Source organism: Hippoglossus stenolepis, chromosome 1, assembly GCF_022539355.2.
Source record: "Hippoglossus stenolepis isolate QCI-W04-F060 chromosome 1, HSTE1.2, whole genome shotgun sequence".
Classification (NCBI taxonomy): Eukaryota; Metazoa; Chordata; class Actinopteri; order Pleuronectiformes; family Pleuronectidae; genus Hippoglossus; species Hippoglossus stenolepis.
The window spans coordinates 25,770,843-25,784,488 of record NC_061483.1 but is presented as its reverse complement, the minus strand read 5'-3'; the positions used below and the strand labels follow the sequence as shown (position 1 = coordinate 25,784,488).

Here is a 13,646-nt window from a genome sequence, read left to right as displayed (position 1 = left end):
TAAAGTGCTTAAAAGCCAAGTGCTTAACATATTAGGGGCCTGGGAATGCATTATGCTGATGAGTGTCCTCACTAAGATAGTAGTACAAGAGTGTGTGTGTGTGTGTAAACATCAGCGCTCTAATGACCATATCGGTGTCTGCAGTGAGCGGAGGACACACCTGTTCTCAGCTCATTAACAACACGCTCTGCCATTATTTCCTCTAATAACGTGTGGACAGCTCAGAGGCAGTTACACAACTTAACACTTTATTTGCATATTTCAACACATCTCCATCCTGCTGCTCGCTCTGGTACAAGGAGATCACGTCCTTCTGGCTTTGCGCGGGCGGCATCCGTTGTGTGGCACGGGGGTGTTGTCGGTGATCGATACCACCTCCAGGCCTCCCATCGTCAAGCCTTTGATCGCAGACTGCACAACACAGATAAAGGCATTTGTTCATTATTGAAACTCTCAGGAACAGATTGAGTTGCCTGTGGCTCCTTCGACAGCCTCATTATAAAAAAAAGTCAGGAATTACGGGATCATTTCTCAGTACAGTCACAGGTTTTTTTTTCTGCTGCCCATCATTCGATCAACACAAACCAGTCGGTCATAGAACATGTAAAACATGTCGATCATTCCACTGGTCCCATTTGCACTTGATCAACACTCATGTGCCTGTTACTCTAAAAATGTACAAACCATTGCTGCAAATACAATGACCAAGAAAAGAAACTGATGACTTATCAATATATGGACATTTTTGGAATAGAACTGAAGTCAATTAATTTTTCAGCAATTAGTTGATCAATATAAAATAAACAGACAGAAACACAGAGGATTTGATGGTTCTGAATGTCTGTTAAATTGTAAATCAATGTAGATAGAAATTCTTAAAGGGATAGTTCACCGAAAAATTTAAATTCACTCACCTATGTGACAGAGAGACAGGTGAAGTGTTTGAGTCCACAAAACACTTAAGGAGTTTCAGGGGTAAACAGTGTTGCAGCCAAATCCAATACAATTAAAGTAACTAGGGACTCCTTCAGAAAGAAAGTGTTTTGTGGACTCAAACACTTCACCCACCCCTCCATCTGCATAGTGGTGAGTAGATTAGTTCATTTTCATTTTTTGGTGAACTATCCCTTTATGGGTTTTGGACTGTTGGTCTCCGAGGAGGCTGCATTAAGCACTGGATAATCTCATTGTCTTCTGACATTTAAGAAAATAATTTCTGGTGTAGCAGCACATTAAAAATGTCTAAAGGTTGAAGAACAAGATTAACAATAATTCAAAGGGACTTTGTGGTGGTACAGTAGATTCTCTAATGGGATCACGAGCCAACAACTCACGATAGCAGCAGTAATACACTGGATTTCTTTCTTGTACTCACCTGACGTCCAGGACCAAGACCTTGGACCAAAACTCGAACAAACGTTACTCCCTTCGTTGTGGCTTTCTGTTCAGAGGAAGAGACAGTGAGGATGAATGCGTGGCATCTGTCTTACTGCCTGTTCACAACAGTCAGTTCAAAAAGTTCAAATGAGTGTGGACGTCAAACCATGGGGGTTAACAGATGTAATTAGCAACCATAAACAGTTTGTAACATATTAGTTATTTCACAGCACTTTTCTTGATACAACAAAAATAAACAAATTAGTAATGAGTTTAAAACCAAATTTTTCAATTTGAGATAAACAGGAAACAGGAAACAGTACAAAGAAAGGTAAACTGTAGAGGTGAAACAATCAAGGCCAAACATTTGCCTACCATAGTTGTGGTGATTTGCTGCTTTTGACTTGTGTTAAAGTTAAACTAAAAGTCTTTTGGTTTGAGACTGTTTGAGAAAAACTAGTAATTGCACAAATCACACTGGGTTTTCAGAAGCTGTGGTTTTCATTATTTTGTGATATTTTCTGGACCAAGAAATAAATCGTTGTAGCAGAAAATAACCATTACTACTTTTGAGACTCGCTCTACTGACAATAAAATCGACAATGTTCTGGTTAAAGCTCTTCTTATATTTTTATCTTTAGCTGTAGTAAAAACCAATAAAATGTGACAACAGTTTAGAGGTCAGAATATGTTCACCATTTGACAAACTAGCTAACAATACAGGACTATAAAAGCCCTATAATCAAACCTTATTTCTCCAGTGTGTTTACTGTGAGGAGAAAACTACAACCTTAACTTGGTGTGTCTTTATAAATCAGGCCAACACAAAGTCTAAATGAGCTTTTTAACAATGACGGCTCCAATCTGTCTGAGTCCTTAGAGAGGGCAGATTATATGCAGCATTTAAGAGTCCCAAATTACAGGTTGTTAAACAGAGTGGAGGAGCAGCAGGGGCTGAAACAACTCGCTGTTCTCACAATTAGACAGATTGTCCTGTAACATTTAAGACACAGCCTCTCCTGTCATGTTGCCTTGATGTCCAAGTGTCTTTGAGCAAGACACCGAGCCTCTGACCTGCTGTCTCACAGTGAGTGTGTGTCAGAGCGTCATGTGAGAACTTACCGAAGCAGCAGAAATGCCCGCAGTCTGAGCGGCGATGGGTGTCGACTTCTTGATGTTCTTGAAACCTTCTGTTCCGCAAGACGTCCTGACCATGGACTGCCCCGCGCTGTCTGTCAGCTGTATGTGTGTGCTGCCACAGGACAGGACAGTTTACTGAGTCACTGACTCAAGACTGATTGGAAAGTTTGTTTTTTGAATACTAAAAAGGCTGAATTTCATACACTGTCACACTGATGACAAGCCGAATGTTCCCCATAACAGACCTGACAGCATCACAAAATAATAATAAGGTTATCCTCTGTACGGCTCTGCAGCTTTACACCAGCTTCTGCTGCTTTGTGTTTTGTTCCGCAAAATCTGCTTCTGTTCTCAGATCGACACTCACTAGACTCCTGAAAATACATCTGCCACTTGTATTTAGACTTTTGATTTTACTGTTCATGTTCAGTCTGTTTTTTCAGTGTTTGAAATTCTACATGTGGAGTAGGACAGTGTGATATCACTAAAATCTCATGTCCCAACAGATGGACATTGGAGTCCCTGCCCTGTTCAGAATGATCCTGTTCTGTGATATGATATGCATAATATGAAATGAAAGATGATTTAACATTGCACAGCTCTATTGAGAGGAAACTTGTACAAACTGTATGATCACATAAAGGGGACTGAAGCTAGCTAGTAGAAAATACTAGTTTTGTTATCCTTACAAAGCTGAACTTTTAAATAAGCTTTGCAGAAATCCGTCAGGTGGCAACTTCTAAATCTGAAAACTTCAAAACGTCAGAGTAGTTTTCTATACATAAAGAATGAAAAGTCATATGAATGAATGTTTTAGCTCGATCAATTTGGAACTAAAAACACAGATAATATATGATATTATTAGTTGCACTCAATCAAAAGTTTCCATTGTGAGAAAGTAATAAAGAAGTGACTTTATTTCTACTCTACAATTTTCCTTCTCATCATGCACACCCTGGTTTGATATTTAATTATCAGACCTACATAATATGAGGAATAAAATGATAATCATCATCTGGTATTTATGTGCAAAGTATTATAGATTATGTGGGAACAGAATTCAATATCGCAATATGCTGATGTCTCTATGACAACTGAGGATGTGTCACTTAGTATTTCACAGTTTGATGTCACTAGCTTCACTTACTTGTTGTATGTGGCTTTAATGTGAACGATGGGCAGCTCATCAAACTTCTTCCCAGCCCACCTCAGCGCGCTGTCCTGACCAGGCAGGGGAGGGAAGTGGCTGCGGGTGTAAACACAAAGATTCAGATGGATTCTACTGTGCTTATCTGAGTTTCTACTTTCCCGAGCAGGTTGAACAGGAGATGAGACCTGAAGTCTTTAGCTGCTTTCCCGGAGTCAGTGGAGGGTGACGTCTGCTGGAGTCTGACCGCGCTGCTGCACAGTGTCCGCTTCAGGCCGCTGCTTCCACACCTGCACACACACACACACACACACACCAGTTAACATCAACAACACAAAGCACCGTCCATTAGCTCAGAGGGAAAACACAGCACATGCTGCACAGCTGCGAGCGAACAGCAGACTGTGACAGCTAGCCTCTAGCTAGCATGATGCTAGTCACACTATATCAATAACACACTTACAGGGAGCTTCCATTCACGTTTAGGGAGGCCGCCAGCTGTCGACACACGTTACCGACCGAACCAGCTAATAAACAGTTAAATTTATACATCTTCTGTAGAGTTCTTTAACAAATGCAGCCACATTCAGCCAAATCTAACACCACAAACGTGACATTGAAGATGCTACCGTAACAGACCGTGACACTAAAAGCTTTGTGTTTTGACGGTAGGTAAAGTAATTATAACATTATAGTTACCGCAACAAATATAAAGGTTTAACTTGCAAAATAGATCGTAAAATATTATTTTAAAGCTAACAGATATTAGAATATACTTAAATAGTACGTAACAGAATGTGTTTGTGTGTTTTAAACGGTATTTTAAATTCACCGTACCCTACTTTTATCAGAATGGACTGTTCTTTTTTCTGCAAAGGATTGTGGGTAGGAAATAGGAAAATGCTGCTTTCAAGTTCTTCGCAAACCCTCGTAAATATGACATTACCATTGAGAACACTCACTTATAGGCGCCATATGAAATAAATATTATTCTTGGTCCAGATATATTACAAGAAAATAGTTTACAAATCGTGTTGATATATTTTAATATTGTGTATTATTGTGTTGTGAGGGTAATAATGTGGATGAAAGCCCCCCTTTTCAGAATGTGTTCAACCTAAACCGCCAGCGTTACAATTTTTCTGCCTATGCTCTGAACGCAGCAGGAAAAGATGGCGGCGCCCTGTGCAGGAATGGCAGGTCGGCCTCTGGGGCAGTTTCTGTCCTGTTTCAGGAGGACGGTGGCACTGAAGACTGGGCTTCGTCAGTTTTCCGGCTCTTCTATGTGTCGGGCAGCTTCTCAGGCAGCGACCGTGACGGAGAGAGTGACCTCCCCGTGGAGCCTGATGGCGGCGGTGTGTCTGCAGAGGCTGCCCGTCATCTCAGCGGAGAGCAGCCCGCTGGAGCAGCGCTTCAGACACATGATGCAGCAGGTGAGGGGGCTCAGACCTAAAGAGGAGCAGGCAGCAGGTGGAGGGGAACTAAAGGATTCATTAGCTACAGGTAGAAATGGCCTCGTGCTTCCTGTCACAGTGTCACAGGGAAATCTGTGAGCTGACAAGTTCTGCTGACGTCACATGGCCAGTGCTCTGCTTCACACAGCTGAATGACACATCGGACAGAACCAGCTACTTCCCGGGGTCTCAAGCCCCAAGTTGATTCCATATCATTTCTGTGCAGATCGTTTACACATGTATTGGATACCTGCTCCATTGAAGTAGAGTATTAACCTCACCTGGTGGCCCCTCCCCTTGTCTCGTGGACCTTGCTTTGTAGAGCCACTCTTATTGTAAGACCCTTAATTGTTTTACTTTAAGTTGGAGCTTATTTGTTGTAAAGTTGTGTTTGATCAAACTGCTCTAAGTTGTCTTGTATGCAGCTGTATTCATATGAGTAATGTAAGGCAATAAGTGACACTGATTTTCATTATCAATACATCTGACAGGTATTTTTTTTTAGATTATGCATCAAATGATCAGAGTATAAATGTCAAGTTGTGGAAATGCTCATCTTAACATTTTCAGATGTGTATATATAGTAAAGATGTTGTGTTTACTGTTAGAAAACTGAGGCATTGATAATAAATAATCTTAACATTTCCTATTAATTTGATTTCAACCTACTAGTTTATTAAACAACTAATCATTCCCGCTCTACAGGACCACAGTATTGTTTCATTCAAATTCCCCCAAGGCTCCGGCCATGCTTTTTACCATTCATAAATATTCATCACCTTTCTGAATATCTGAGGAGACCTCAGTGCAGTAAATTGCTGTATCACAATACATTTATTAGAATGATATCCTGCTGAAATAATTCAGAGTTTAAATATTTTATTTGCCCAAGTTAATAATGAGACAAATAAGATTCTGTATCACATTGAGACTAATTTGATATGTTTTCATAAAGTCCCAATGGTCAAACATCTAGTTTGTGCATATGCTTTAAATTGTCATTCTTTATATGTGGAGTAATGTGGGATTATCATGCTGTTTGTTTGGCCACATTTCTCTGCGATAATGTCATTTTTTGTCGCTGTAGACCAACACCCTCTGTTAGTTTACATAATCTGACATCAGCGCTCTGATTTAAATGCTGAGCTGTGATTTATGAGGAGGAAAGAAGGGTCAATGTCGGCCATATTTCTCCACCACAGTAATCAGATGACACACAGCGAGAATAACTGTCCTGCAGTTTGACATGACGACCTGCGGTGACTTGCTTTCAGATGGAGCTGGAGAAAAGCCTGCTGTCGGACCACGAGCTGCGGCTGCTGGAGGACGCTGAGAGGATGAGTCGTAAGCAGTCGGACGACTATGACTCTGATGAAGAGGACGACGGCAGGGACCAGGATATCGTGTTAGCTCAGGACCTGGAAGACTCCTGGGAGCAGAAACTGAAGAACTTCCAGCCAGCACCGAGGGTCAGAGGTCAGTATGGACAAATGAACCAAATCTTTGACTTGTGGGGTAAACTAGTAAACCTGAATATTCACAATATAAAAATGTGAGAAATGCACTCAGTGAAATAGTCTGTTGTCTTCCCTCAAATCATGAGTCAGAAACAGAACAGGAAAGACATTTTTATAAACAGATTTTATAAAGGCATCTGAGTTTGAACTAAATCACCATTTTTGTTTCTGATTTGCATTTTTTTCCCTCTGATGTTTGCAAAGTTTGTATAACTCTTGCTCCACAGTCTCAGAGGGAGGAAGCTGCTGACAGTCTGTCTCTTGTTTAGCTGATGTAGATAAGGACCTGTCCTCAGTGCAGCGCTGTCTGGCCGACTCGCTGGTTCTTCTGGCTGAGCAGCAGGTCGGCGCCGGGAAGCTGTGGCTGCTGCCTCAGGCTCCGTGGCAGGAGGGAGAGACGCTGCGACAGACCGCAGAGAGAGCCCTCACCTCCCTGCCAGGTAACACGGACAAAATAAATTAAAGCTGCTGATATTTTAATCTAATATTTAATGTCTAAAGTTTTCAGTGTTTTCCTGTGGATTCTGTTAAATTGTTGCTCCCTAATGCACAGCTAACTACCATTAAATAACTAATAAATATAATCAATTAAACATTAAACTACTTTAGTCTTGCAAAGACTTATCTGTGGTCAGGGAAGTCTATGTTAATTTAAAAATATCCAAAATAAATATCAGACAGCTAAATCCATGTTTATAATTATTATATGATGATACTGTTATCTTTCACATAACTGTTTCTACTGTCATGAGTTCTGTAAGCGTTTTGTAATACTACCATTAGGAGCTGAGGTCATTCAATATCTAATATAGTAACTGATGCTACCGATTTGCTTTTTGGGTATTGTATAAGTCAGCCTCAAATAGTGGCAGTGGCAGCTTCTGTAGCACTTCCACTGGCAAACTCAGCTGCTACTGACTTCCAACAACAACTTTGGCTTGTTTGTGGCACAAAGTTGTTAGTGAGGTGTCAAAGTTATGAGGTTGGGGGACTAGCAGATATATTTTAAAAAGAACGGTCAAAATCAAGCGGCAGAGGCAGAGAAATGCTGAATTTTAGTCCCTAGTATGAGTCTAGCTTCTAGAAGTCTGACAGCAGGAGCAGCTTCGGATCGTTGCAGCAGCAGCAGCTGTGACACCTCCAGTGGAACCCTCACTGCCACTGAGTATACATCCACGCAAATACATTGTTTACATAGTCTTAGAATTTTTATGACTGTCGTCCATACTACTGGAGAGTTCCAAGCCCCTCAAAATGTGTGTGTGCAAATATGTGGAGGAAAGTTAAATACCTGGTAAATGGACTGCATGTTAAGTCTTTTTCTAGACTTAGGACCACTCAAAGCACTAAAGTGCAGTTGACATCCCACCACGTTGTTGGTACAGTTGTCAGGGGCAAATTACGGTCAGTGTCTTGACCCTCCGATTAGTGGACTCAGTGTAAGTATAAAGGCCCACACCATTGTAGGCCACTTGTGTAGGCAGCACACGTTCAAGCTTCATTATAATCATGGAAAAGTCAGCAAGAGCAGACTACACTTTAAAATATTCACCGGACACATCCCACCTCCTCCCATCGGCCCGCTCATCATAACAGCTGCAGACCTTCTCTCTCACCCTGTCATTTTGCACCTTGCAGCTAATGCAACTGTCGATGCTGCTGCATTTTAGAGTCCTGGATCTGCAAACTGTTTTTCTGCCGGTCAGGGTCAGAAAATAAAGAAATAATAACGATGTGAAAATTGAAAATCTAAAGGCCAAGCATTAATATAGATCCCCCTAATGTGATCATGCTTTAAACTCTGACAAGTAATCGCATTTTCAATGACAAGTAATCACGGCTGGTGTTACACTGCAATCTTTAATAAAGACACAGGCCTGAGCCGTTTATATCTTTCCATTGCAACATAACAAACTGTGATATGACTCATATGGTTTTATCACCAACACACGGAAGTTGATTGACTTTGACTTGAGTGGATTTGAAAACAGAGATTGATTTTCTTCGCATTTGGAAACTGAATTTCAGAATAGCATAGTAGTCGTAGTAACTGTATGAATGCCTTGTATACGAATATTGATTAGGCTTCTCCCTCACGTAGTGCGGCATCTGAAAGTCATGATGGTATGAAGTAAATATTAGATTGTTTTATTTATATGTTTACTATTAATTCCACTAACATCTGTCTGTATGTGGAATGCATATTGCAAACCATTCATTTTATCGACTTCACTCTTGCCTTGTGTGTTGTGAATTGCCCCAGGAAGTGCATAACATGAGTTTGGTGTGATGTGGACAAGCAATACGTTCACTATAAATAACATTTGAATAAACAGGCGACCAGTGCTCTGGAAGGCCAAGCAATTTTATTTATAAAGCACATTTCATACACAGAGGTGGAGTCCAGGTGCTGTCGTAGTCAATGAGGGGCGGGGCAGTGTGCCTTATGTCTGTGGACCGAGCTGAACATGTCTTCTTCTACGTCCTCAGATAAACTAGCAACCGGCAGCCTGCAGCCAATAATGTCCCATCAGATCATTTTGATGATCCCATTAGTTTTATTTAAATTTACCAGACTGACACAGACATTCACAGGAATCGCAGGTGTTGATCTTCATCATGGCAACAACATTCATAGAGCCACTTCCTGGTTAGCAAGTTGTCTTCAAAGTAAAAGCCCACTGTTTGTTTTGTTTCTGTACTGCTCTATATGAAGTTAAATTACAGATATTTTATTTTTGAAAACTTGTGAACTTGGTTATGAAGATTGCAGACCTCTGAAATAGTCGACATGCAATGTATGGAAAAATAACATCAGTTCAGTGAACCATTCTTATATACAAGCCACACATGTGAACAGTAATAAAAAAAAATTCAGTTTCATTTTTATAAAAAACAATGCAGATGAACACAGAGTTTTCTACCTTCACTCTGCACACTTAAAAAAAGCTTTATAAAAAGCTCTGTACACAAACAATAAACAGTGACAGTATATTGTAGCTCCGGAGCTTTAACACCGAGAGAACCGTCCATTCCAAACAGGCCGGTTTAGAACAGACACTGTACGAGTGATTTTAAATTTGAATCCTGTGCTAAGAAATGAAGAGGTCACACAGACGAGTTCACTACGTAATCATCATGTTTTTGGTTTGTTGTCTCTGTCTGTGATTGGCTCTGCACCCAGAATGATAGAGATGTCAGCTGTATCTCAGACTTCAGCAAATTCATCAGTTGCACGATAAGCTACTGATGGGGAGGACGTTAAGGGTCAGAGGTCACAGCCTGCAAAGGATGAAATGCAGCATATCCCTCATCCGAGATATTTAACATCAGCTGTAAAAGAAAAAGAAATCTGCGAGTGGTGAATTAAGCTTTTAAGCTCTTAAGCATTGAAATAAAATACCAGGGACTGAGTATCCAAAACTGTTTCACAACATTGCTCATCAACTATTAATGTGACAACTCCATCAATCACTTTCCATTAAAACCCTCCACTTGACATGAACATGTGGCATTTCGTGCAGGGTTGTATTTAAAGTGTCTTACAGTCGCAGGAGTTGATCCATTTTTAATATCGCTGGACCGAGCGGGGATTGAATCTCTAACATGGCCGTGCTGCTGCCTCACTTTGCATGTTGAGCCAACTGGGACCGTGGGATTTAGATTACATGAGAGTACATTAAAACTTAATTGAGGAAAATGTGAGAATGGGAAACGGAGTACCAGGGTAATATAACACTTAATTATAGCAGTCAAGCGCTCGTAATCCAGGGGAATACATGTGCAGCATCACCTGATCTGTAAAGTTAAGGAGCGTTTGCACTTAAGCTCACCTTTTGTCTCCAGCTGCATGAACTCACAGCGTGTCCTCTGCCCACAGCAGCTGGTTTCAATGCAACCTTCCTCAGCAATGCCCCCTGCGGAGTGTACAAGTACAAACTGCCCAAAGCTGCTCGGACGGACAGTTCTGAGGGAACAAAGGTGTTCTTCTTCAAAGCCGTTCTGTCAGACATCGCTCCCACCACAGCCATAAACGCCCCCTTCATGTGGCTGAAGAAAAGTGAACTACAGCACTACCTGAAGCCAGCATACATGATGAAGGTCGAACGCTTCATCCTTGACCTGTGAAGCCTGGAATATTTACAAGGGACACTGACTTACAGAATAATATTTATGAGGCCCAGAAAGTATCTCTGTCATTTATCTGTTGTCCTGTACCATATGATGTTCTTTCAGTCAATAGGACACGTATGTTTAACTGTATAAATAAACTGTTTTTCCACATGTTTGCATCATGGGTGTTCAGTTGTGTCTGATATGACCAAGTACCATCCACACCAGTGTGGATAAAACACTAACCTTACCCTAACCTTTAACTTATTAGTATTTATATAACATCTTTGTGTAAAGAAGCTGAAGGCAACGTTTAGCAAATTGATTTTTTTTCCATTACTAACTGCAGTGACACCTCACCATGCCCTCTCATGCCTGACTAATCAGCCAATAGCAGGCTGCCAAGGGCGACATGTCATTGCTGTGTCAAACCTGTTCTAAATGTATTATTTAGTATTTATGCAAATGTTTCATTTTTAGTTCAAACCCTCAGTTCTGTTTTCCTGAAAAACAAACAAACGCATGTAGGTAACACATTCAAGCACTAATAGCTGTCTCTCCAAATTATTCAGTACTTTCAGTCTTTAACCGAAATTTTATGTCTAGCACCGTCAAAATAACTATAGCAGGAAATATCTTGAATAAGCATTTCTCTTAAATTCCTCTTTATATTGGAAGTGAAAGGGTTGGCCCCAAATATGATGACGAGCTGTGACCCGACACCTGGACTTCTGTTAGTGGATCCAGACTCAGTTCAAGTGAGGACAGTTCTGGGCGACATGATTGTAGTGGCTATTTAAAAACTCTCAAAAGTCACTTCAGTCGTCAAGGAGGAATCACATAGACATAAATAAAAGTAGCTTAAGCTTCATTATACAAAGCTTCTGAATGGTGTGTTTTACTGAGAATGTTTTGACTCGTAAGTCAAAGTCAAGGACCATTCTCATGGAAACCACACATAGATATAGAAAGGGAGAGTTGTCAATTGATGTGGTTATTGTGAAACACTCTTCATTTAGTTATATACCCTCAAATGTTAAGATTTAGTTGAGTCAAACATTGTACAAATACTATAGAAAGCATATCATAAGTTACTCCCACACAGTATTGAGAATATGTTTAACTCAGGGGAAAAGGAAAGTAAATGGGTAAATGTTTGGAATAAATACAATGAGAAACTAAAAGCATGTAGCTCACTTTGCATATTCGGTTTTCCAAAAGTGTTAAACAAATACAAAACTACAAATACAAAACTTATAGAAGATATAGAAAATATTGTATTTGTTTATGTTTTGTAATTACTGGCTCTGCTGGGTCCTCAGTTAGACCTCAGTGAGCATCAGAAATGTTTCCAGGAAAAACACATTCTTCTGGTTCAAATAAATGTCACATCAATTTAATGTAGCAGTTTTTCTACTCGTTTTTTTTTATAAAGAACTGCAGCGTAACGCATCTCGCAGTGAAAACACTGCTGCTGTTCAGGGGTGCAGTGTTTGGGCAGACCTGCTGGTGAACAGTAGATGGCAGTATTTGCACACCAGCAGCAGACGAGCACTGCTGTATAATTACGCCTGTGCGTGTGTTTGTGTGTAACCTCGAGAGGGGGACTGCAGAAAGAGCTTTTCTGATCAACTTGGCTTCCTCCTACTCATACTCAAAATATCCATCATAGCAGGCTAATGTTCCTTCGGAATAGCTCCGATAATTCGTCTTAGGTGAGAGCGTTCTGATGTTCCCGACCCATTCTGTGCCTGCTATCAGCCTGTTCTTTCTATTTGTGTCTGCTGGGACAAGGAGTTATTAATGATGTAGACATTGGCATTAGATCTTTATTTTCAGCGATTGGTGAAAGCCTGTGGGCCGAGCTGTTTGTGAGATTGGCCGAGTGCGAAGCAGCCACGCTTTGTCAGACGAGATGGGAGATGTGAAGGTCGTTTCTAACTGTTGGACACAGAAAAGAGTTAAGGTGTGAAAATGGGCCTCCTGCTGCCGCCAGTCGAGTCCTGGTACCTGGCGTCAAAAGGTATTATCACTGGTACAGAGAAAGCAACAGTGTGATGAAAGTGTCTGTCTCAGCCCTGAAACCATCCCTTAATGATGAGACTCAGTGACTCTCTGTCTGGAGCGAGACACCTGAAGCTCCATCTGTCCCTGTGGAACCTCTCCGTAGATAACAAGGGAAAGTAGCTGCTCATGTTGGATTTAACATTAGATGCAGGATAGATAAAGATTAAAGGGCCACTCTACCAATTCTGCATGTCAACAGTCATGGGGGGTGCTACTTAACTTCAGTGGCTCTGGATGACCTTTTTCCAATCTCAGAAAATAGCTGCTAATAATGTGTTAAGGGGTGTAAGTAGAAGACCTTATTTAGGTGCATTATGATGAAGGCCAGGATATCCCAGCCTCTGCTGCTTTGATTTAGAATGTCCTTTTAGAATTCTGTCTCTTGTCAGTCCCTGAACATTAGGGAAGTGCAACACTGAGTCTCAGCAGTCCTCTTTAAAGGGGCAGTGCACAGATTTAACACACGATGTTCAGTTTACTCGTCAGCAGGATACCACTCAGCCTATGAACACAGTCTTCCATGTCTCTGGAGAAGCTTTGTCACGTCTCAAAAAATAATCATGATGACTAACTCGGTGGGGTGAAAATAATACATACCGCTGAGTTGTATTATGGGAAGTCTAGAGCTGAGAGTTAGAAGGAAAAAAAATCTCCACTGCTGATTCAGTTTTGTCCATTCATTTATTTTTTTTATCTGCCTCTTTGAAGTCTTTGACATTACAAAACAATATTGAACTAGTGGAGCCTGAGAAGATTCAAAACCACCAGATCCTACATTTCCCTGAATGCATCTTTTGTTTGACTATCCCTGAATGCTGGAACGTTTTCATA

General features: G+C 40.8%; 2 protein-coding genes across 3 annotated transcripts; one reads left to right on the top strand and one right to left on the bottom strand.

Moving 5' to 3' along the window:
- Positions 1-226: 226 nt before the first annotated feature.
- mrps11 (mitochondrial ribosomal protein S11) lies at positions 227-4,325 on the bottom strand. Its single transcript, XM_035151260.2, has 6 exons — positions 4,128-4,325; positions 3,853-3,954; positions 3,665-3,763; positions 2,500-2,629; positions 1,376-1,441; positions 227-411 (listed from the first exon to the last, which is right to left on the bottom strand). The coding sequence occupies exons 1-6, from the start codon at positions 4,214-4,216 to the stop codon at positions 304-306; spliced, it is 594 nt and encodes a 197-aa protein (XP_035007151.1). The 5' UTR covers positions 4,217-4,325; the 3' UTR covers positions 227-303.
- A 477-nt stretch (positions 4,326-4,802) lies between these two features.
- mrpl46 (mitochondrial ribosomal protein L46) lies at positions 4,803-10,919 on the top strand. 2 transcript variants are annotated; one of them, XM_035151247.2, is made up of 4 exons: positions 4,803-5,097; positions 6,393-6,594; positions 6,905-7,075; positions 10,519-10,919. In XM_035151247.2, exons 1-4 carry the CDS (start codon positions 4,837-4,839, stop codon positions 10,761-10,763), a joined length of 879 nt encoding a protein of 292 aa, XP_035007138.2. In that variant the 5' UTR covers positions 4,803-4,836; the 3' UTR covers positions 10,764-10,919. The 2 variants fall into 2 exon arrangements, with proteins under 2 accessions (XP_035007138.2, XP_035007128.2); XM_035151237.2 differs by having other exon boundaries at positions 10,516-10,919.
- Positions 10,920-13,646: the final 2,727 nt, after the last annotated feature.